Below are 23,541 nucleotides of genomic sequence, written 5' to 3'. Positions count from 1 at the left end.
TTCTCAAGTCTCAGCATCTTCTGAATTTTATCCTGACTTCCTGTCCTGTGTCTGTTTCCCTGTGAAAATGTTTCATGTCTTTTTATAGTATTTTTTAAAAATCCAAATGGTGAACCATTTACAGGTTACCCTAAAGGTAGAATTAAACTTTAATGGAGGAGAGTAAATACATATTTTAGTGTGACTTCGAGTGCCTCGCTGCACTCAGCCTGTTTTAGTCTCCGTGTTGCTCTTTGGGCTTCTGCTCATCACTCGTGTGTTTGTGCTTCCAGAGAGATGCTGCGAGACCCAGAGATGAGGAACAAGCTCATCTCCAACCCCACCAACTTCAACCACGTGGCCCACATGGGACCAGGAGACGGGATCCAGATCCTTAAGGACCTGCCCATGGTACAGATATTTATATTTTCATGTAAATATATGTATAGAGAGAGAGCCTGACAAACACAAGGGGAAAAAGCACGTACACACAAGACACAGATACAAATACAGATAAAAGCTGACACACTATTCAAGATGTGTTTGTAGAACCAGCCTCCCGTCCTCATTTATCCTTTGATGTCACCTTTGCTGACACTTGGAATTGAGCAAAGAAAGGTTTTATTCCCTGTTTTACTAACTAACCTTAAAAGCTTAAACGCTGGCCCCACAGGATACGACTGTATTGCGTGGCGGCTGCGTTGCTTACCTGCTGCAGCTCACTCGCATGTTTGTGTTACATAGGCAGCGCCTGCCTGCCCTCTCTGTTTACACTGAGTTTGCCTTTGATAATCATCAATAAATATGATGACGCGATTTACCTTTACCAGCGGAGGCCCTGAGGGGCACGTGAGATTGGTTTTTTTTCTGGTGCTCCATTTTCTAAGTTCTAAAATTTATTTTGTTCGTGTGTCGAGCCGAATGAAAAAAAATACTTTTAGCGAGAAACATTTTTTTTTCACGTACTTAGAAAATGGAGCACCAGAAGAAAAAAATATTTTGAAATTTCACAAGGAAATTTTTTACGTTCATGTGTTCAGTGAAAATAATTTGAAAGTTTTTTCACATCAGACCGAATCGGAAAAAACATTTTCGGTGGAAAAAAACATTTTCGGTGGAAAAAAATTTCCACAAGAATTTTTTTTTTTGTGTGAGAAAATTCTTTTTCGTGTGTCGAGCTGAGTGGGAAAAAAATTTGTGTGGAAAAAAATTTCACACAATTGTGCAACTGTTTCTCGTTTTTTCGGGTGTCAAGCCGAATGTAAAAAAACTTTTGAAAAAAAAAAAAAAAACCTGAAAAATAAATTTCACAAGAAAAATGTCTTTTTGGGAGAAAATTCTTTTTCATGAGAATTTATTTGTTTGGGAAATTTTTTTGTTTGTTTTTTCATGAGAATAAAAAAAAATCATCTGTAACAGTGAAAAAAAATGTGTCGAAAAAAAAAATCTTTTTGCGATAAAAAATGTTTTTTTCCATCCAGTCAAGTTCAAAAAGTTTTTCATGAAAAAAATATTTTTTTTCTCACTCGGCTCAACACATGACTTTTTTTTAAAAAACGTAGAAAATTGAGCGCCAGAAAATATAAATCTCACTTGCTCCTCAGGGCTTCTGTATTTACCCCCATTGAGAAAGCAAGAAAGCGAGAGGGGGGAGAGAGAGAGAGCACGTCTGTGACATATTCTGCAGATACAGACATCAAACCTGTAGTGAAACGCTGCTATGATGGCGATATGACTGTCTACAGGTCATTTCAGGTCGTGTCGCAGTAAAGATAGAAGAGACTCTGAATCTATAGATGAAGCGCTGCTGCAGCTTTGCTTGACACACGCGTACGAGTCACTCAGCCAGTGTGGCCGCTCTAACCTGTTAACATGGATGCCAAAATGTAAAGCGAGACGTGACGCCACGCACTCACACTGCTCACTCATCCAGTGCGTCCAGCCTGTTGGGCGAATCGCATAATGAGCCTCCTCGCCCTCGTGCTCCTTTATCCTCTAAAGTTCGCTCCTCCGGCTTCTCCTGACCTGCTACATGTTTACAGAGACCGTGCTTGCATGTCTGTCTGCTCAAACCTCAGTGAGCAATCACACGTGAGATGTTTGAGCGTGTCGTGTTTGGACCTGCACCCTCCTCACTCCTGCCCCCTGCACTGCACTCTGTGTTGTGTGCGTGTGTTTGTTCTGTTTGCGTGTTTAAACCAGAACGTCCGTGTTCAGGAGAACCGCGCGGGCTTCAGCGGTTCAGTCAGCATCCCCTCCATCACCAAGAACCGGGCCGAGCCGGGCCGCTCCATGAGTGCCAGCAGCGGACTGGGCATACGTGAGTAACAGCAGCACATCAGTCGTCTTTGGTGTACGCTCTCCCTGCACTGTAGGCTTCCACTCATCTCCTCCTCTCCCTCCCTCTCTCTTCAGGCTCGTCCTCTCAGAACGGCAGCGCTCTGCGCCGAGAGCTGTCAGGAGGAAGCTACGGATCCAAGCGGCAGACCATGACCTCTCCCTCTGAGAGCTCCCTGTCCTCTGGTGGAGGCATGGACTGTGGTGATGCTCCACTCTCACAGTTTGACAGAGAGGTCAGTTCGTGTGAACGTACAGCTTCTTGTAAACGTTTGATGTAATATACTGTAAGAGAGGACTGAGAGCTTGGTTCTGTTCACCTAAACTAATCTAATGACATTCTTGAGTTTCTACTAACTGTTGGTTCAAATGGTTCAACGTCTGATTGCACAGATTGTGGTGTAGAACGTCAACCCGACATCAGCTTTGTATGAGTCTAAATCATGATTGTTTTCTTGCCATGCGATTGTAGAAGTTAGACATGAAGTGGTTCACATTGTTCCCCATTGAAAGAACTCCTCCTCTGTCCCATTTGTCACAAGCATCCTGGCCTCATCCCATCTCTCTGACTGATTGGTTAGCTCCCTGTGATGTCAGCGCTTTGTAGTGACCTCAGTCTCCCAGTACAGACTGTTAACGCCTCCCCATGATACCTGTTTTAGGTTTAGCTCTGGCTCGTGGTTCCCTCACACTACTGAAGGAAACACAGTGACAGTTCATGTGTATTATGTCCCTGTAACACTTGTACTCTCCTGTAAGATCTAACTTGAGTCAGGCAGGCAGCAACCCTCCAACGTTGCTTCTATATATTTAAACCAGTGTTGATGCAGTTAACTACAGTAGAGTTCAACTTGTACCTCATCCACCCTCAAACCGCCTGCCATCCTCCCTGTGGCTCCCCATCCTCATGGCCCATAAGCCTGGACGCTGTCAGCTCCATTTTGCCCCATTCCTCGCCTCCCCTCCACCCTCACCCAGCTGCGCCTCGCCCTCCCCGCCTCCCCCCCCACCCACCCCAGCAGCATGTTGTCTGTGGGCTGGGCGCTGAGTCTGAACTCTCCTCTGCAGTGGCAGGCAGTCTCACCGTCGGAGAAGACCCCCGATCTGAAAAGGGCTTTAAGGACCCTGCTTAGTAAGATGAAGGTAATGTCAACAGCTGCAACAGCTGCACCAAACACACAACTGAGAGCACCGTGTCACTGAACACCCACCCACAAAACAAACACATCAGCATGAGGTGCATTTAGACCCACAGATATACAGTCACATGATGTTAGTGAAGCCTTTGGCCGCCCCGCAGCCCCTCGCTGCTCCATCTCAGCTCCGTCATGTCAGCTGCATCCGATGGCCGATGGCTTGTCACGTCTCTCACCGGAGCATCAGCTGCACCATCAGTCTCACCCGGCCTCTTGTCATTTTTTTGGTTGCTGATGAAATGGTGCCCGGCCATTTTGCATACACTTGTTCCCACCGCTCACAGAGCATGTCTGCTTCCACACAGCCTCCCCATGTTTCTAACAGCTAGGCCACAGGCTGTAGTCTGGATATTCTGATACTCTACGACTCTGTATGTAATGATCACATAGCTCAGCTGACAAAGTGATTGATTATGAATTGGAACACGTCACAACAGCTGCATGGTTTGAAGTGATGGGTGGAAAGGCTGAGTGCTTTTAAGATTTGTGCACAATGTAGCTGGGCAGTGCTGCTCCCAATACACAAACCCTACAGAGGTTTATAATTATGGTCTGTTTGAGAGAGCAGATGTGTGAAAACTGCCCATCTACATTGACCTGAAAGGCTGTGGTGTGTGTGTGACGTGAGAAACAGCAGGACTTTCCACATTTGGATGTTGTGTGATGTTTCTGTGCAGCTACAGATCGTAGATGACTGCGCTTGTAGGTCAGATGTGTTTCAGAGTGGATCCACACAGGAGGTGATGGTTGTAGATCAAAGAAGGCTCAGTGCCGAGTCATTGAACTGTAGAAAGATATCATTATAAACCGGAGGACATTTTCACTGAACTGGAAAGATAATCACACACGTTACGTCACATCGTATCCTGTGTTTGGACCAAAACTCTGCAGTGGCAGGTCTCATGTTTTTTTGGGTTAAATGTCATCACATAAGAGCGATGCAACACATACTGTACGTGTTGTACAGTGTGATGGTTGAACCCACATCCACCTCCTCCTCCTCCTCTTCATCTGGCCTGCCTGCATGTTTGTTTTCCTTCAGCTGATCACTTCTGGTCAATTGAGCCGCTCATCTGCTGATGATGTGGAAGACGAGGAAGGGGTGGAGCGTCTGTTCTCCACCCCAAAGCACATTAATAATGAGTCTTTGTGTACTATTAGAGCAGAGACAGTCCAGACACAGCAGGCATTTTAAAATATATTGTCTTTATCACTCAGTCTCCACGTTCCTCAATATAAACCACAGATACTCTAATGTCATAAACTTCTGCTGACATCATCTAATTTCTCTTCTTTTTCTCCCTGTCCCTTTATTTCACTTCATCTCCATCTCTCCCCTCCTCCTCCTCCTCCTCCTCCTCCTCCTCCTCCTCCAGGACTCGGACTCCCCCCGTCACTCCACGGCCTCCAACAGCTCCACCTTCAGCAGCCCTCCCAGTCCGGCCTCGCCACACAAGACCAAGTCCCTGTCCCTGGAGAGCACAGACCGCATGGGCTGGGACACATGAGCCTCCGCCGGCCTCTCGCCCCGCCCACCGACCAACTGACCGACCGACCGACCGACCGACAGCACAGGACGCCAAACCCTCCTCTTCCACCGCAGCCTCTCGCATCCTTTCTGAACACCCACCTCCTCCCCCCTCACTGCCCGAGAACTGCACCTCCTGACAAACATTTGTCCCGCTTTACAGCCTCAATTTGTCTCTCATCGTACTTCCAAGACGGGCCAGAAACACTGAGAAAGAGTGTCGTCTCTATGAGGGAAACTCTGAGGGAGAAGCTAACAAAACTTATGTGTGAGGGTGCAAGTGTGTGTGTGTGTGTGTGTGTGTGTGTTTGAGAGGAGCTGTATGCGCCTGCCAGCGTGTGTGCATGCGTTTATCCAGAAAGGGCGTATGATGCAGGAATGAAAACCTCCCGTCTCTGCTCTCTTTTTTTTGTTTTTTTTTTTGCTATGAACAGACACTACTCTGTCCGCGCCCCCCCCAGACTCAAAAAGCTCACCATGCAACAAAAAGAAGAGGATTATTATCGAGAGAAAATGATTTGTACTTGTACATAGGACCCTTTGGGTTTTAGGGGACAATATTTTAATTTATTTATCAATCTTAGACAAGGAAAGGGAGGTTTGCTTCATGGCGCGAGTCAGACGGGTGGAGTTAAAACCCCTCCTCACTTCCCTCAGTTGCTTTCTCTTTGGGTGCTGCAAAAATTCAAAATGTAATAAAAAGAGAGAGAGAGAGAGAGAGAGAAAGGAAAGCAATGATTTTTTTTTCTTTTGCTCATGATACTAAGTGCAGTGACTTTATAATCTTTTTTTAATTTTATTTCTGACCATGAAAAGCAGCGTTAATAATGCGACATCGTCACCGCTCCTCTGTGCTACTCTCTTCCTCATTGGACGTCATCCGACAGCCCCTGGACGTCCTCCGTTGTAGTGTAGACGTTTGCTGTACAACCAAACTGACAAACTCACAGGCTCCCATCACAATAATGTACATAGGTTCAAAGTAGAGAGTAATATATGATAAGGAAAATACTATAGAGAACTACACGGGAAAGAGAAAAAATCCTCCTCGACTTTTATTTTCCTCTTTGTTTGTTTCGAGTGATTTTTGGGGTTGTATTCACACAAAAAGCCATTTTTAACCACTCTCCAGTTTTCTTTTTTTATTTACCGATTGATTTTAGATTTGTTTGTTTTATATTGTATGTATGACACGCATTGTGTTTTCTCTTCATTTTTCTCCCCCCACTGTGTTTGAGTGAAGAACACTCACGTATGGATCGACACTACTGCCCGTACCGTAGAGTGAACACGTGCATTTATCACAATCCTGCTATCACACATGTATCTACGCACACACTGAGGTGGTGTTTTTATGCAGCAGATTGCCTTGTCCTGCTCCACCTCTTTGACTGTTCGAGGTGAAGTGGCTCTGATCATTTATTCAACAGTTATCGACACGTGTGTGTGTTTAAATTCACTGTGGTGTCTGGGTGGAGAGATCAGTCCTTTCCGCTGAGCTTGATTTAACCAAAAAAAAATGGACAAAAGAGGGAGACTGTGATATTATTTTGTCTTTCTGAAGGTTTGGTTGATCTGTTCATGACCAGTAGAGCTCTTGATTAAAAGAAAAACACTAAAACCAGAATGTAGACACTTACAAGCTGCGAGAGAGTCGGCACTTGGGTTTTTCATGATGATTGTACATGAAGTAACCTCAGTGTGACCTGTTGTTGTCTGTAAAATGAGCTGGGCTCCTCCTCCAGGCGGCGTTTCTTTGGCAGGGTGGAAAAAGGCCTCTGAAAGAGCATTTTACGGTGTGACAGCTCCTGGCTGCAGAGCAGGGCATTCACAGCCAAAAACCTGTTACCTCTGTTCATCTCCTTCAGTTTACAGGCAGATTGAAAGGCATTTTATACGAGGAATCGCTCGCAGGGCAGATTAAAACCGCGAGGGAGCAGCGAGCACGCAGCTGAAAACTGTCCTGACGTTATCTGTACGCCCTGTCCGTATCAGAGGCCGAGTGCTCGACGTGCAGCAGCGTTCTGGGTCAGAATCCTCCAGTTTATTCCTCTCGTTTGTCAGAAAGGGAAACAAAAAAAACTTTGGTGGTCATTCCTGCCGATTCCCCTGTTGAAACACAACAAAGTAGCTCTAACAGCCCATTCCAAGTGTTTTTTTGTTTTTGTTTAGTATTCCATTTTATATGAAGAGAGAGGGAGAGGTGTGCGGCTCTTCAGCGCGACTAAGCTGGTTTTATTCCAAACAACCACCTCTTAGAAAACGTTTTAAGCTAGCGAGTCTCTTTAGTTCCTGCTGGAGTTGATCTGTAGAATGTATTAGTCTGGGGGGGAAGGGGGGGTTGGGAGATCCGTCTTAGCCAGGTGTTTTATTATCGGCCGATATTGTACAGAAAAAAACGGATCCTAGATATCCCAGTTTAAGGAGAAGGGGAAGAGAAACTCAGGAAATGTCAGAACCAATGAATTATTTTCATTTTAGATGAAAATGGGTGTGTTTGACGGATGGATGGCCGGAGCGAGTGAGGGAGAGATGAATCAGGCTGTAGTGTACAGTAGTTGTGACCCGGGTGGAGACAGCAAGGAACGAGACGGGTGGTGTGGACTAGAAGATGTAAAGAAAAACAAACAAAAAAAAAAGTTTTCAGGGGTGAAGGGTGAGAGGTGCTTTGTTGGCTGAGGTGCCACAGTGAGAAGGAAAAATCGAAAATAAAAAAAACTTCAAACGCCTTTGCATTTCAGTGAGGTCTTATCTACAGTACCTTCTATATTATTTTGCTCTTTCATATCATATTACACTTTGTTTTTGTTTTCTAGGATTGCTTTGTAATAATTTGTACAGTTTTGCATGTTATAGATGTAATCATTTGTTTTTCGGTTTGTTGTTTTATTTGGACTTTGCTCCTGTTTTTTTTTTTTTTGAACGGTTTGGGCGTTTTACTGAGGATAACCCACTACAGGTGATGTAGATTCTTTTTTGCACAAAAAAAAAATATTTAAGGTGTAAGGTCAAAACAAAATAATGTATGGAACTGGCTGCCACACTTATGTGGAGAACTCATTATATTAACCTGACTCCGATGTATTTCAATAAAGCGGAGGGCTGTTACAAATACAATCCACGTGTGTGTGTGTGTGGTCATTACTTCATTCTGTTTTTTTAAAAAAAAACTTTATTACAAATGAACAACAAAAGCTCAGGTTTTTTTTTTTTTACATCTATACACAAGTTTTCGCCACTAGTGGAAATGTTGGTCTAACATTTGACAGCAGCTACAGAAGTAAGGACACATTTTCAAACGGGACAAACTACTCAGACTTTGACTCTAAGGGCGAACTATCGTCTATTCAAACTGAAGAGGTGTGTTCAGACAGAAGGAGAAGCTCCACCGATGGATTTTTCACCTTGGAACAGCCAATGTAGCAACAGACACACCCGTCTGAAGGAGTTCATCAGTGTGTCTTTTACCTTTTTTTTCTCCTCTTTATTTACAAAGTAGATTCATAAACACGTCTTCTCGTGTTTTCAGTTGATTCTGTGAGCTGTGATATTCGCTTGGCGTTCTGTCTGAACACACAGTCATAAGGCAGGAGTTTGGATTCAGCTTCTTTTTTCTTGTATTTCAGCCCTTTACATCCTGTCAAACCACACATCCAGACATTTTCTTCTCATCGTTACACCGGAGCAATGACGTTCCTCAAGATATATATAAAAACAACAGAGTTTTAAATGAGACAAGGCTTTTGTAAAGTTCAGGAGTCGTGTGTGTACAGCATGTACAGGGTGTGTGTTCCCCTCTAACTTATTTTTCCCTTAAAAGTGGAGTTTCCAATCTGGTGTGAAATAATTGCCTTTATAAATAGAAGGTCTGAACAGGTTAGGTTACTATGGGAGATTTCGGTGGCTGAAGAGGTGCGAGACAGAAATGTAGCTGATAAACCTTTAAAAAAAGAGAAGGCTTGTAATGTATCGATGTGCCGTCCATCACTCACATCCTGTTCAGTCTTTTATACAAACAAGTAGAAAACAATCCAGTGCAGTCTGTCAGTGTTGGTCACATTTTGTTCTGGCTCAGTAACGTAGGTCCAACTGTGAAGCCTCGTCCTCAGTTTCCAGTGTCGGCTGCCCACAGGTCACCGTCGGGACCAAATCCATCGTACTTTTGTAAACTGGACAGAATTCATTCTGAACTTGAGTTTTTTGGGATCAGCAAGTTGGTCGAGTAAAGCTGAGAGGACGTGTTAAGGCATCGGTCCACACTCGGTCCTCTGCATTTGGCTGGATGGAGCCCTATTCTAACTTCATCAGTCAGCTGGAGCTCAGAGCGTCTCAGCTGGACAGGGTTGGACTTCACAGTGGCTGCTGCTCCGTCAGGCTCACCGCGGATCCTCACACATTCTTAAACCTTCTAGATAAAGAAAGAAAAGTCATCTTTCCTACTTTCACTTCTACTCATCCTGTCACAAGTTCTCCAGAATTGATGAGTACAGCTGTTCAGGCTGTAGCTCCGTCCTCCTCCAGCACCCTGTGGATCCCGTTTCCGGGGGCACAGTATACGGCTTGGGTGGCGCTGCTGAGGTCCCTGACGCTGCTGTGCCGCGACTGGCTCTCCAGTCGCTGGGTGGAGCCGTGGCGCGACAGGCTGTCCAGGCGATTGGTGCTACAGTGCCTGGATTGCGATTGGTCGTTGAGGCGAGGCAGGCTTCCATAGGGCAGCCGGTCGTCTGCGGCCCGGAAACTGGAGGCTGTATATCTGAGACAAAGAAGAACAAACATGAGCATCGGGAGCAGATCGCTCTGTAGATCGCAGCAGAACATCTGAAGGATGTGACACCCACCTGCCGTCTCGGGAGCGGTGCAGGCTGCCGTGGTAACTGCTCATCTTGGAGCGAGCGCTGCGGACCGAGCCGGCCCGACTGGTGCTGGCGCTGGGAGGTTCATCCAACATGGCCAGGTGGGTGGACGAGGCGTGGGTGGAGGTCCCCTGCGTGGACGTGCCCCTAGACTTCCTCACAATGGGTGTGTTGGGGTCCCTGAGCAGCAGCTGGGCGAAGTCGGGCTCCTGGAGCACCTGACGGCTCTCGTTGACCATGGCGCTGTGGGAGGGGAAGGAGGAGGGCAGGGAGGGAGTGGAGGTGGAGGACGAGGAGGAGGAGGAGGAGGGGAGTGGAGGGAGAGAGGGCAGGGAGAGACGCAGGAGGGTGGGGAGGGAGAGGGGGAAGGTGGTGGGGTGGTGGGTGTGGTAGAAGAGGATGGAGGAGTGTGTGGAGCAGGCGGTGGGAGAGGGGGTTAATGCTCTGAGTTTGGAGGGGAGGGGAGTGAGCGCAGAGAAGGGCCTGTGTTCACCACCAAGCCTCACACACAACCACACACACACTGCTACGACTACACACACCGAGCAGGAAACAGCTGACTCAGTTTTATACCTCACTGACTGACTTTTCATTATAAAGTCATATGAATGTAATAACCGGTCAAAACCTCCAACTGATGGCAGCATAAAGTGATTTTATTTGATGTATTTGCTGTGGACGGGTAAGAGAGGAAACACTGAGTCTGTGCTCCTGCAGTATGGACAGAATGATGCTCGCTGACACATTGAATTGTATTCTGAGCGTTTTGTGTTCTTGCAGCCTGTTTAACAGAGCGCAGAATCTGAAAACATCCAAGTTTCCCTACAAGCATTCCTCTTCTTCCTTGACTTTTTTAGGGCATTGCTACATTTCTTAGTTCGGTGGCGCCACCAGCTGCTAGTCAGTGGAACAGCACGATGCCGCCAGCAGGACAGCGTTTCATGGCGGCCAAAGCTCGACAGGAAACCTTTAAATTATTGATAGTTATGAGGAGACAGGTTTGACGTGGGATGTGGACGCCGTGGATACTAAACCTTATGAAGAGGTTGTGATATCAAAAAGAAGAGACACTGGCAAATTCTTCCAACTTGTTTTTGTTTCAACTAATTTGGCTCATTAGTGGAGTCAACTGGTTTAATAAATGTAACTACATGTCACAGACTTCATTTACAATAACTGTACACATCATATTCAGTTTTTATTGTATTATTTCCTGCTGCACATGATTCTTTTCTCTTGCTGTAAGATGATTAAAATAGTTTTGTTATTCCCAACAGTATCTGAGCTGCGTGGAGGTTTGATGCAAGAATAAATTATTGAGATTAAAAATCCACTGTTCTTTTTTTCAAATGTAATTAGCACTACAAGGAGCTGAAATGCCTTCTGCTTTTACCAGGAAAAAAACTTCTCTCAGAAAGATGTTTTAAAGATCGTTTGCTACTAAAATATTTAGCATTATATACTTAAAACCAATTAGTGGAAAGATCTTGACAAACAACGTGATAGAGAGCATCCTGTAGACGGCATCAGTGTGTCTGAGGTACGTACTCTTTGCGTCTCTTGCCATGGAAAAAGCTGGCCCACTCGAAACACGTCTTCTTACTGCCCACCCAGAACACGGAGGGGATTCCTACGATCAGCATCATCAGGTACTTGATCAGGAACAAGGCCAGGTCCGGACGACTGGTGTGCTCCACCTGCAGGACGCACACACACAGAACATGTGGTTATTGTGGGATCATGTATAGATGTGTGTGTGTGTGTGTGTGTGTGTGATGGAGATGATGTTTGAAGGGGAAACAACTAGACACCATCTTGAGGTGGGAGAACACCAGCAACGATATCTACAGAAGCCCTGAGGGACAATTTATTTTTCTGGTTCTACATTTTCACACATTCTGTGAATGTTCTGGTGAAAAAAAAAATGTCAGGATTTTTTTTTCACCCGAACATTTGTGGGGTTTTCCATAACAATTAAAAAAAAAAAACACTTTCGACACATGAAAAAATAAATTTTCTTGTGAAATTGTTTTGAAAAAAGTTTTTTTAATTCGGCTCCGCACGTGAAAACAAAACACATTACACATATTTGTGTGGAATTTTTTGTGTAAACAAAGAAAATTTCTCATGAATTTTTTTTTTTAATTTTTCATGAGAGTTTTATGTCTTGTGTCAAACCGAGTGTAGGAATTTTTTTTTTCATGAGAAATTGTTTTGTCTTTTTTTTTTCGTGAGAAAAAAGTTTTTTTTTCACAAATTTTCATGAGAATCTCTTTTGTCGTGTCAAACCGAGTGTAGGAAATTTTTTTTCATGAGAAACACCCCCCTTGCCTTTTTTCACAAGAAAAAAGGGTCTTTTCATCAGAAAGTTTTTTTTCACCAGGAAGTTTTTCCACCAGAAAGTTGTTTTTTTTCCCCATGATTTTTAATGAGAATTTATTTTGTCGTATGAAACCGAGTGTAGGAAATGTTTTTTTTTTTTTGCAAGAAAAAAGTTTTTTTTCACAATTTTTCATGAGAATCTCTTTTGTTGTGTCAAACCGAGTGTAGGAAATGTTTTTTTCATTGGAAACCCCCCACCTTGTTTTTTTCCACCAGAAAGAAGTTTTTTTCATCACAGAAAAAGTTTTTTTTTTCACGATTTTTAATGAGAATTTATTTTGTCGTATGAAACCGAGTGTAGGAAATGTTTTTTTTTGCAAGAAATGTTTTTTTTTCACAAATTTTCATGACAAATAAGGTTTTTTTCACCAGAAAGTTTTTTTTTCCACCAGAAAAAAAAAACTTTTTCGCCAGAAAAAAGGTGAAAAGATTATTCATGAGAATTTCTTTCGTAATATTTCTCATTTTTTCATGAGACCCCCCCCCTTGTTTTTTTTTTTCACGAGAATTTCTTTTGTCGTGTCAAACCGAGTGTAGGAAATGTTTTTTTCATGAGAAACACCCCCCTTGCCTTTTTTCACAAGAAAAAAGGGTCTTTTCATCAGAAAGTTTTTTTTCACCAGAAAGTTTTTTTTCACCAGAAAGTTTTTCCACCAAAAAAAAGGTTTTTTTTCACGATTTTTAATGAGAATTTATTTTGTCGTATGAAACCGAGTGTAGGAAAAAAAAATTTTGCAAGAAAAAAAATGTTTTCACGAATTTTCATGAGAAATTTGTGGGGGGTTTTCATGAGAAATAAGGTTTTTTTTTCACCAGAAAAAGTTTTTTGTCAAAGAGGTGAAAAGATTTTTCATGAGAATTTCTTTCGTAGTATTTCTCATTTTTTCATGAGACCACCCCTTGTTTTTTTTTCATGATAATTTCTTTTGTTGTATTAAACCGAGTGTAGGAAATGTTTTTTTTGCAAGAAATTTTTTTTTTCACGAATTTTCATGAGAAATTTGTTTTTTTTCACCAGAAAGTTTTTTTTCCACCAGAAAAAAGGTGAAAAGATTTTTCATGAGGAATTTCTCTCGTAGTATTTCTCATTTTTTCATGAGAACCCCCCCGCCCCCCGTGTTTTTTTTCACTGTAATTTCTTTTGTCGTGTCAAACCGAGTGTAGGAAATGTTTTTTTCATGAGAAACTCCCCCCTTGCTTTTTCCACCAGAAAAAAGGGTCTTTTCATTGGAAAGTTTTTTTCATTGGAAAGTTGTTTTCCACCCAAAAAAAGGTTATTTTTTCACGATTTTTTGAGAATTTATTTTGTCATATGAAACCGAGAAGAAAAAAAAAAATTTTCACGAATTTTCATGACAAATAAGGTTTTTTTCACCAGAAAGTTTTTTTTTCCACCAGAAAAAAAAAACTTTTTCGCCAGAAAAAAGGTGAAAAGATTTTTCATGAGAATTTCTTTCGTAGTATTTCTCATTTTTTCATGAGACCCCCCCTTGTTTTTTTTTTCACGAGAATTTCTTTTGTCGTGTCAAACCGAGTGTAGGAAATGTTTTTTTCATGAGAAACACCCCCCTTGCCTTTTTTCACAAGAAAAAAGGGTCTTTTCTTCAGAAAAAAAGCGTCTTTTCATCAGAAAGTTTTTTTTCACCAGAAAGTTTTTCCACCAAAAAAAGGTTTTTTTTTCACGATTTTTAATGAGAATTTATTTTGTCGTATGAAACCGAGTGTAGGAAAAAAAAAATTTGCAAGAAAAAAAATGTTTTCACGAATTTTCATGAGAAATTTGTGGGGTTTTCATGAGAAATAAGGTTTTTTTTTCACCAGAAAAAGTTTTTTGTCAAAGAGGTGAAAAGCTTTTTCATGAGAATTTCTTTCGTAGTATTTCTCATTTTTTCATGAGAACACCCTTGTTTTTTTTTTCACGAGAATTTCTTTTGTTGTATTAAACCGAGTGTAGGAAATGTTTTTTTCATGAGAAACACCCCCCACCCCCCCCCCCCTTGCTTTTTTCACCAGAAAGTTTTTCCACCAAAAAAAGGTTATTTTTTCACGATTTTTAATGAGAATTTATTTTGTCATATGAAACCGAGTGTAGGAAAAAAAAATTTGCAAGAAAAAAAATGTTTTCACGAATTTTCATGAGAAATTTGTGGGGGTTTTCATGAGAAATAAGTTTTTTTTTTCACCAGAAAAAGTTTTTTTTTCCACCAGAAAAAGTTTTTTGTCACCAGAAAAGAGGTGAAAAGATTTTTCATGAGAATTTCTCTTGTAGTGTTTCTCATTTTTTCATGAGAACACCCCCTCCCCCCTTGTTTTTTTTCACGAGAATTTCTTTTGTTGTGTCAAACCGAGTGTAGGAAATGTTTTTTTTCATGAGAACCCCTCTCGTTCCTTGAAATATTTGTTTTCCTTGTTTGTTAAATGATATGTATAATATTAAACATGGTACAGTTCACGCAAACAGACACGGTGAGAACAACACCAGTCCCACTGTAGCTTCTGGTAAAAATAGATCAATCACAGCGAGTGAGTCGACTTCAGAGGATGTTTGCAGCAGATACACACACATACTGTGAGACCTGAGGGCAGGAGTGTGTAGGTGAGGAAGGCAACTCGTTCAGGAGAGGACTGACTGATTGTGGGTTTATTTCCAAACCCAGATTAGACATCAAGCATTGCTCATATCAAAGTTAATATTTTCCACATTTTATCCAGAAATATACAAAATACAAAACATCCCAACAGCATAGGCCATAACAACTGCACTACAAGGTGTCACACAGTTGTGTACTGTGTGCGTGTGTGTGTGTGCGTGTGTGTGTGCGCTCTATATCATCACTGACAGCTCTGCTGGAGGCATAAAGCAGCAGACACTACTGTCATCTATCTCTGACATGGCAGCCGATGACTGATATTCCTTCGTCTCTACTGTGTTTGCCTGAAAATAAAGCAGATTTTCTGTTTCTGTGCTTTCTTGTAGTTCTACTTATTTCCTTATCAATGGCTCATTCTGTTCTGTTAGAAAGTGTGGCTGCAACTGAGCCGATTATGTTCTTGAGGAATTGATGAGTTGTCAAAATGTCAATCTGTTTCCCAAAGGCCAAGATGACATCTCATTGCTTACAAAATACTCAAACAGAAGAAGAAAAGGTTTTTTTTACCAGAAAAAAAAATTCACCAGAGAAAAGGGTTTTTTCACCAGAGGGGTTTTGACCAGGAAAAAAAAAAAGATTTTTGACCAGAAGTTTTTTTTGACTAGAAAGTTTTCTTTGACCAGAAAAAAGTTGATATTTTTTTACCAGAAAAAGTGTTTTTGTTTGTTTGTTTTTGACCAGAAAAAAAAAAAATTTCACCAGAATTTTTTTTTTTCACCAGAAAAAATGTTTTTTCACCAGAAAAAAGAAAAAAATGTTTTTTTTTCGCCAGAAAATAAAAATTCTCACCAGAAAAAAAGTTTTTTTCACCAGGAAAAAAAAAAAAGTTTTTTTCACCAGAAAAAAAAAAAAAGTTTTTTTCACCAGAAAAAAAAAAGTTTTTTTTCACCAGAGGGGTTTTGACCAGAAAAAAAAGATTTTTGACCAGAAGTTTTTTTTGACCAGAAAAAGTTTTCTTTGACCAGAAAGAGTTTTTTTCACCAGAGAAAAAGGGTTTTTCACCACAATTTTTTTCTGACCAGAAAAAATGTTTTGGTTTTCTTTTCACCAGAAAAAAGGGGGTTTTCTGATGACTGATATTCCTTTGCTTCTACTGTGTTTGCCTGAAAATAAAGCAGATTTTCTGTTTCTGTGCTTTCTTGTGTTCTACTTATTTCCTTATCAATGGCTCATTCTGTTCTGTTAGAAAGTGTGGCTGCGACTGAGCCCATTATGTTCTTGAGGAATTGATGACATCTCATTGCTTACAAAATACTCAAACAGAAGGAGAAAAGGGGTTTTTGACCAGAAAAAAGTTGTTTTTTTTACCAGAGAAAAGGGTTTTTTCACCAAAAAAAATGTTTTTTTCACCAGAAAAAAAAAAGTTTTTTTCACCAGAAAAAAAGTTTTCTTTGACCAGAAAAAATGTTTTGGTTTTCTTTTCACCAGAAAAAAGGGGTTTTTCTGATGACTGATATTCCTTCGTCTCTACTGTGTTTGCCTGAAAATAAAGCAGATTTTCTGTTTCTGTGCTTTCTTGTAGTTCTACTTATTTCCTTATCAATGGCTCATTCTGTTCTGTTAGAAAGTGTGGCTGCGACTGAGCCCATTATGTTCTTGAGGAATTGATGAGTTTTCAAAATGTCAATCTGTTTCCCAAAGGCCAAGATGACATCTCATTGCTTACAAAATACTCAAACAAGAAAGAAAGAAGAAAAGGGGTTTTGACCAGAAAAGTGTTTTTTTTTTGACCAGAAAAAAAAAATTCACCAGAGAAAAGGGTTTTTGACCAGAAAAAAAGATTTTTTGACCAGAAAAAAAAAAAATCACCAGAGAAAAGGGTTTTTTCACCAGAGGGGGTTTGACCAGAAAAAAAAAAGATTTTTGACCAGAAGTTTTTTTCACCAGAAAAAAAAAGTTTTTTTCACCAGAAAAAAAAAAATTCTCACCAGAAAAAAAAAAGTTTTTTTCACCAGAAAAAAAAAAAAAATTTTCACCAGAAGAAAAAAAAGATTTTTGACCAGAAGTTTTTTTTGACCGGAAAAAAAGTTTTCTTTGACCGGAAAAAAAGTTTTCTTTGACCAGAAAAAGAGTTTTTTTCACCAGAGAAAAGGGGTTTTTCACCACAATTTTTTTCTGACCAGAAACAATGTTTTGGTTTTCTTTTCACCAGAAAAAAGGGTTTTTTCTGATGACTGATATTCCTTCGTCTCTACTGTGTTTGCCTGAAAATAAAGTAGATTTTCTGTTTCTGTGCTTTCTTGTAGTTCTACTCATTTCCTTATCAATGGCTCATTCTGTTCTGTTAGAAAGTGTGGCTGCAACTGAGCCCATTATGTTCTTGAAGAATTGATGAGTTGTCAAAATGTCAATCTGTTTCCCAAAGGCCAAGATGACATCTCATTGCTTACAAAATACTCAAACAGAAGAAGAAAAGGGTTTTTTTGACCAGAAAAAAAGGGTTTTCACCAGAGAAAAGGGTTTTTTCACCAGAGGGGTTTTGACCAGGAAAAAAAAAAGATTTTTGACCAGAAGTTTTTTTTGACTAGAAAAAGTTTTCTTTGACCAGAAAAAAGTTGATATTTTTTTACCAGAAAAAGTGTTTTTGTTTGTTTTTTTTTTGACCAGAAAAAAAAAAAATTTCACCAGAATTTTTTTTTTCACCAGAAAAAATGTTTTTTCACCAGAAAAAAGAAAAAAATGTTTTTTTTTCACCAGAAAAAAAAAATTCTCACCAGAAAAAAAGTTTTTTTCACCAGAAAAAAAAAAAAGTTTTTTTCACCAGAAAAAAAAAAGTTTTTTTTCACCAGAAAAAAAAAAGTTTTTTTTCACCAGAGGGGTTTTGACCAGAAAAAAAAGATTTTTGACCAGAAGTTTTTTTTGACCAGAAAAAGTTTTCTTTGACAAGAAAAAGTTTTCTTTGACCAGAAAGAGTTTTTTTCACCAGAGAAAAAGGGTTTTTCACCACAATTTTTTTCTGACCAGAAAAAATGTTTTGGTTTTCTTTTCACCAGAAAAAAGGGGGTTTTCTGATGACTGATATTCCTTCGCTTCTACTGTGTTTGCCTGAAAATAAAGCAGATTTTCTGTTTCTGTGCTTTCTTGTGTTCTACTTATTTCCTTATCAATGGCTCATTCTGTTCTGTTAGAAAGTGTGGCTGCAACTGAGCCCATTATGTTCTTGAGGAATTGATGACATCTCATTGCTTACAAAATACTCAAACAGAAGGAGAAAAGGGGTTTTTGACCAGAAAAAAGTTGTTTTTTTTACCAGAGAAAAGGGTTTTTTCACCAAAAAAAATGTTTTTTTCACCAGAAAAAAAAAAGTTTTTTTCACCAGAAAAAAAGTTTTCTTTGACCAGAAAAAATGTTTTGGTTTTCTTTTCACCAGAAAAAAGGGGTTTTTCTGATGACTGATATTCCTCCGTCTCTACTGTGTTTGCCTGAAAATAAAGCAGATTTTCTGTTTCTGTGCTTTCTTGTAGTTCTACTTATTTCCTTATCAATGGCTCATTCTGTTCTGTTAGAAAGTGTGGCTGCGACTGAGCCCATTATGTTCTTGAGGAATTGATGAGTTTTCAAAATGTCAATCTGTTTCCCAAAGGCCAAGATGACATCTCATTGCTTACAAAATACTCAAACAAGAAAGAAAGAAGAAAAGGGGTTTTGACCAGAAAAGTGTTTTTTTTTTGACCAGAAAAAAAAAAATTCACCAGAGAAAAGGGTTTTTGACCAGAAAAAAAGATTTTTTGACCAGAAAAAAAAAAATCACCAGAGAAAAGGGTTTTTTCACCAGAGGGGTTTTGACCAGGAAAAAAAAAAGATTTTTGACCAGAAGTTTTTTTTGACCAGAAAAAAAGTTTTCTTTGACCAGAAAAAAGTTGTTGTTTTTTTTACCAGAAAAAGTTTTTTTGTTTGTTTTTTTTTTACCAGGAAAAGGGGTTTTTGACCAGAAAAAAAAAAAAATCACCAGAATTATTTTTTTTTCACCAGAAAAAATGTTTTTTTCACCAGAGAAAAGGAGTTTTTCACCAGAAATTGTTTTCTTTTAACCAGAAAGTTTTTTCTGACCAGAAAAAATGTTTTGGTTTCTTTTCACCAGAAAAAAGGGGGTTTTCTGATGACTGATATTCCTTCGCTTCTACTGTGTTTGCCTGAAAATAAAGCAGATTTTCTGTTTCTGTGCTTTCTTGTAGTTCTACTTATTTCCTTATCAATGGCTCATTCTGTTCTGTTAGAAAGTGTGGCTGCGACTGAGCCCATTATGTTCTTGAGGAATTGATGAGTTTTCAAAATGTCAATCTGTGTTTCCCAAAGGCCAAGATGACATCTCATTGCTTACAAAATACTCAAACAAGAAAGAAAGAAGAAAAGGGGGTTTTGACCAGAAAAGTGTTTGTTTTTTTTGACCAGAAAAAAAAATTCACCAGAGAAAAGGGTTTTTGACCAGAAAAAAAAGATTTTTTGACCAGAAAAAAAAGGTTTTTCACCAGAAAAAAGGTTTTTCACCAGAAAAGTTTTTTTTGACCAGAAAAAAAAAAGTTTTTTTCACCAGAAAAAAAAAGTTTTTTTCACCAGAAAAAAAGGGCTTTTCACCACAATTTTTTTCTGACCAGAAACAATGTTTTGGTTTTCTTTTCACCAGAAAAAAGGGTTTTTTCTGATGACTGATATTCCTTCGTCTCTACTGTGTTTGCCTGAAAATAAAGTAGATTTTCTGTTTCTGTGCTTTCTTGTAGTTCTACTTATTTCCTTATCAATGGCTCATTCTGTTCTGTTAGAAAGTGTGGCTGCGACTGTGCCCATTATGTTCTTGAAGAATTGATGAGTTGTCAAAATGTCAATCTGTTTCCCAAAGGCCAAGATGACATCTCATTGCTTACAAAATACTCAAACAGAAGAAGAAAAGGGTTTTTTTGACCAGAAAAAAAGGGTTTTCACCAGAGAAAGGGGTTTTTTCACCAGAGGGGTTTTGACCAGGAAAAAAAAAAGATTTTTGACCAGAAGTTTTTTTTGACCAGAAAAAAAGTTGTTGTTTTTTTACCAGAAAAAGTTTTTTTGTTTGTTTTTTTTTTTACCAGGAAAAGGGTTTTTTCACCATAGGGGTTCTGACCAGAAAAAAAAGATTTTTGATCAGAAAAAAAAGATTTTTTGATCAGGAAAAAAAAAAGAAGAAGATTTTTTTCAGAAAAAAAGGGTTTTCACCAGAGAAGAAAAGGGGTTTTTGACCAGAAAAAAGTTTTTTTTTTCTGGTCAAAAATGTCAATGGCTCATTCTGTTCTGTTAGAAAGTGTGGCTGCGACTGAGCTGATTATGTTCTTGAGGAATTGATGAGTTGTCAAAATGTCAATCTATGTGTCCCAAAGGCCAAGATGACATCTCATTGCTTACAAAATACTCAAACAAGAAAGAAAGAAGAAAAGGGGGTTTTGACCAGAAAAAAAAAAAATTGACCAGAAAAAAAAAAATTCACCAGAGAAAAGGGTTTTTTCACCAGAGGGGTTTTGACCAGAAAAAAAAAAAGATTTTTGACCAGAAGATTTCTTTCACCAGAAAAAAAGGGTTTTTTTGACCAGAAAAAAAAGATTTTTGACCAGAAGTTTTTTTTGACCAGAAAAAGTTTTCTTTGACCAGAAAAAGTTTTCTTTGACCAGAAAAAGAGTTTTTTTCACCAGAGAAAAAGGGTTTTTCACCACAATTTTTTTCTGACCAGAAAAAATGTTTTGGTTTTCTTTTCACCAGAAAAAAGGGGGTTTTCTGATGACTGATATTCCTTTGCTTCTACTGTGTTTGCCTGAAAATAAAGCAGATTTTCTGTTTCTGTGCTTTCTTGTAGTTCTACTTATTTCCTTATCAATGGCTCATTCTGTTCTATTAGAAAGTGTGGCTGCGACTGAGCCGATTACGTTCTTGAGGAATTGATGACATCTCATTGCTTACAAAATACTCAAACAGAAGGAGAAAAGGGTTTTTTCACCAGAAAAAAGTTGTTTTTTTTACCAGAAAAAAGTTGTTTTTTTTTACCAGAAAAAAGTTGGGGTTTTTTTTACCAGAGAAAAGGGTTTTTTCACCAGAAAAAAAAAAGTTTTTTTCACCAGAAAAAGTTTTCTTTGATCAGAAAAAAAAAAAAAAATTTCACCAGAGAAAAACACAACACAAAATACTCAAACAGAAGAAGAAAAGGGGTTTTTTGACCAGAAAAAAATGTTTTTTTCACCAGAAAAAAAATGTTTCTTTCACCAGAAAAAAAATGTTTTTTTTACCAGAGAAAAGGGGTTTTTCACCACAATTTTTTTCTGACCAGAAAAAATGTTTTGGTTTTTTTTCACCAGAAAAAAAGGGGTTTTTTCTGATGACTGATATTCCTTCGTCTCTACTGTGTTTGCCTGAAAATAAAGCAGATTTTCTGTTTCTGTGCTTTCTTGTGTTCTACTTATTTCCTTATCAATGGCTCATTCTGTTCTGTTAGAAAGTGTGGCTGCGACTGAGCCCATTACGTTCTTGAGGAATTGATGAGTTGTCAAAATGTCAATCTGTGTTTCCCAAAGGCCAAGATGACATCTCATTGCTTACAAAACACTCAAACAGATGAACTTCTTATCAAAATAGTTGATGATTAAAGGTGCTATTTGTAGGAAAAGATGATTTTTGAGTCTCATTACAAACTGACGTTTTGGGATGGCAGCCGACCCGACCTACAATCAACAAAATCATAAAGGTTTTTTTTGACAAGAAAAGGTTTTTGTTCATCCAAAAAAGTCTTTGACCAATAAAAAAGTTTTTTTTTTTTTTTTTTTACAAGAAAAAAGGTTGTTTTTTTACAAGGAAAAATGATTTTTCCCCCCGAGAATTTTTTTTTTTTTTTTACGAGAAAAGGGGTTTTTTTGACAAGAAAAGAGAAAAAAGGACGGACGCTTTGAGATGGCGGCCGACCCGACCTGGAGGGTGAGGTTTAACAGATCTGAGGTCATACATGTCTTCAAATGTGTGATTTCTGTCTATAGGGTGGTCATATTTGTGGTATTCAGTGAATTTGAGATAAAGGTTTCTGTACATCACTGTGGATAAGAATATTATTTTAATATAAAAAACAATGTGAACATATCTAATATATCTTAATACAGCAGGGAATTAACAAAAACTTTGTTTTGTGTGATCTTGGATCCTGCACATATGTATTTAATTACTTATTTTTACGATAGGGTTTGTTGACTCATCTATACCATCACTGCTGAACAAGTGCTTTAATGGGGAGATACACTGTGCAATGTTATAACTTGGTACTTACTGGCTATGCAAACTGTTTTTTGCTTTTCTTCCCCTCTGGAAAATAGCTGAGCAACCCTTAACACAACCATTGTATACGTGATGTTGAACTGCATCCTTTAGACCTAATGTATGTCTGTGCTTATTCATGTTCACTCTTCAAAATAAAGTGTAAAAAACAAAACAAAAAAACACAATGTGAAAATAGGCTCAAAATATTGTTTCAGAACTGTAAACATAAAATGACAGAAGTTCAGAGTGAGGTCATTCATTTCCAGCACGAGTACAGAAGAAGCAGGACGTCACCACACTGCTGCTCTCTGCCACAGCAACAGCACTACGGCTGCCATCTCCTACTCTTTCCCTCGCTCTCATATGTACACACACACTCACGTGCACTCATGCAGTCACACACAGATGAAGTCATGATGGCCTCATTATGAGTGGGCCAGGCGGAGAGCCCTGAAGCTCATACGTCCACAGATAGGCTCATTACAGCACCGAGATGAGAGACTGACTGAGTATGAAACATCCTCATTACAGACTGTATGTCAGCAGTCAGTCATCAGCTGCAGCTCCAACATCAAACTCCAAAATAGCTGCACGAAGCCTAAAATGAGTTGTCAGACTGAAAACAGTCTTCGTCTCTTGTTCCTTTGACCAATCTCATGTGCTGGAGCGTCACTCAGGAGCTGCTCTGCGGAGTGGAGGGCCGAGCCTCAGGGAAGGCTTTTAAGATAAATATAGTGAGGCACTTTGAGTCAAAGCTACCTACTGATGCACGCTATTGACTCAGTGTGTGTGTGAATGCATACTGTACATGTGTGCCTTCATGAACTAGGTGGGGGTGGAGTGGGAAGTTGCATCTTTGTGTGATTTTAGCCCTGGAAGCATCTTTACAGCTCACTGATGTATAGTGTATGATAACAGCACACGCAGCTTGTGTTCAGATCTGCTGCAAATATGATGCGCTGTAGCTTGACCCCACTGACCCTGTCCTCTGCAGCATAAACACACACACACACACACACACACACACACACACACACACACACACACACACACACACACACACTGGATTACTGCACTGCTCTCTTACACAATGACAGATTAAGAGCATGACTCTGATCTTACTCACTGCAGCTCTGAATCATTTTAGATTTTCAACTACTTCACGTCATTCCTGCAGATAGAATACGTTCACCTGTGTCTAATGCTGCAAAGACACGAAACCAAATGTCATCACCTATTTTAGTATGCTACAAAACACTGAGTCCCTGATGAGGAACAACTGAGTCTTGACAAAACCAACACACACACACACACACACACACACACACAAGCTAATAGGCTGCAACACTCAGTCACTT

At 39.6% G+C, this 23,541-nt stretch overlaps 2 protein-coding genes across 5 annotated transcripts in view; one reads left to right on the top strand and one right to left on the bottom strand.

Moving 5' to 3' along the window:
* The window catches only part of cdc42bpab (CDC42 binding protein kinase alpha (DMPK-like) b), an 82,252-nt gene extending 74,095 nt beyond the window's left edge, over positions 1–8,157 (top strand). For 2 of the 4 annotated variants that reach the window (XM_073492998.1, XM_073492996.1), the window contains 4 exons: positions 273–390; positions 2,182–2,299; positions 2,395–2,552; positions 4,889–8,157. In XM_073492998.1, coding sequence (XP_073349099.1) covers positions 273–390; positions 2,182–2,299; positions 2,395–2,552; positions 4,889–5,020 — 526 coding nt within the window. In that variant the 3' untranslated portion in view covers positions 5,021–8,157. Of the gene's footprint in view, positions 1–272; positions 391–2,181; positions 2,300–2,394; positions 2,553–3,384; positions 3,460–4,888 lie in introns of all 4 variants that reach the window. The other 2 variants (XM_073492999.1, XM_073492997.1) reach the window with 2 other exon arrangements.
* Positions 8,158–8,255: 98 nt separating this feature from the next.
* The window catches only part of fzd3a (frizzled class receptor 3a), a 33,650-nt gene continuing 18,364 nt past the window's right edge, over positions 8,256–23,541 (bottom strand). Inside the window, exons 7-9 of the mRNA XM_073493000.1 lie at positions 11,442–11,590; positions 9,879–10,136; positions 8,256–9,793 (exon numbers count right to left, since the gene is read on the bottom strand). Coding sequence (XP_073349101.1) covers positions 9,535–9,793; positions 9,879–10,136; positions 11,442–11,590 — 666 coding nt within the window. The 3' untranslated portion in view covers positions 8,256–9,534. The remainder of the gene's footprint in view (positions 9,794–9,878; positions 10,137–11,441; positions 11,591–23,541) is intronic.

This window comes from Pagrus major, chromosome 22 (genome assembly GCF_040436345.1).
Source record: "Pagrus major chromosome 22, Pma_NU_1.0".
Lineage (NCBI taxonomy): Eukaryota > Metazoa > Chordata > Actinopteri > Spariformes > Sparidae > Pagrus > Pagrus major.
The sequence above is the reverse complement of the archived record's forward strand: the minus strand, read 5'-3'. Positions and strand labels throughout refer to the sequence as shown.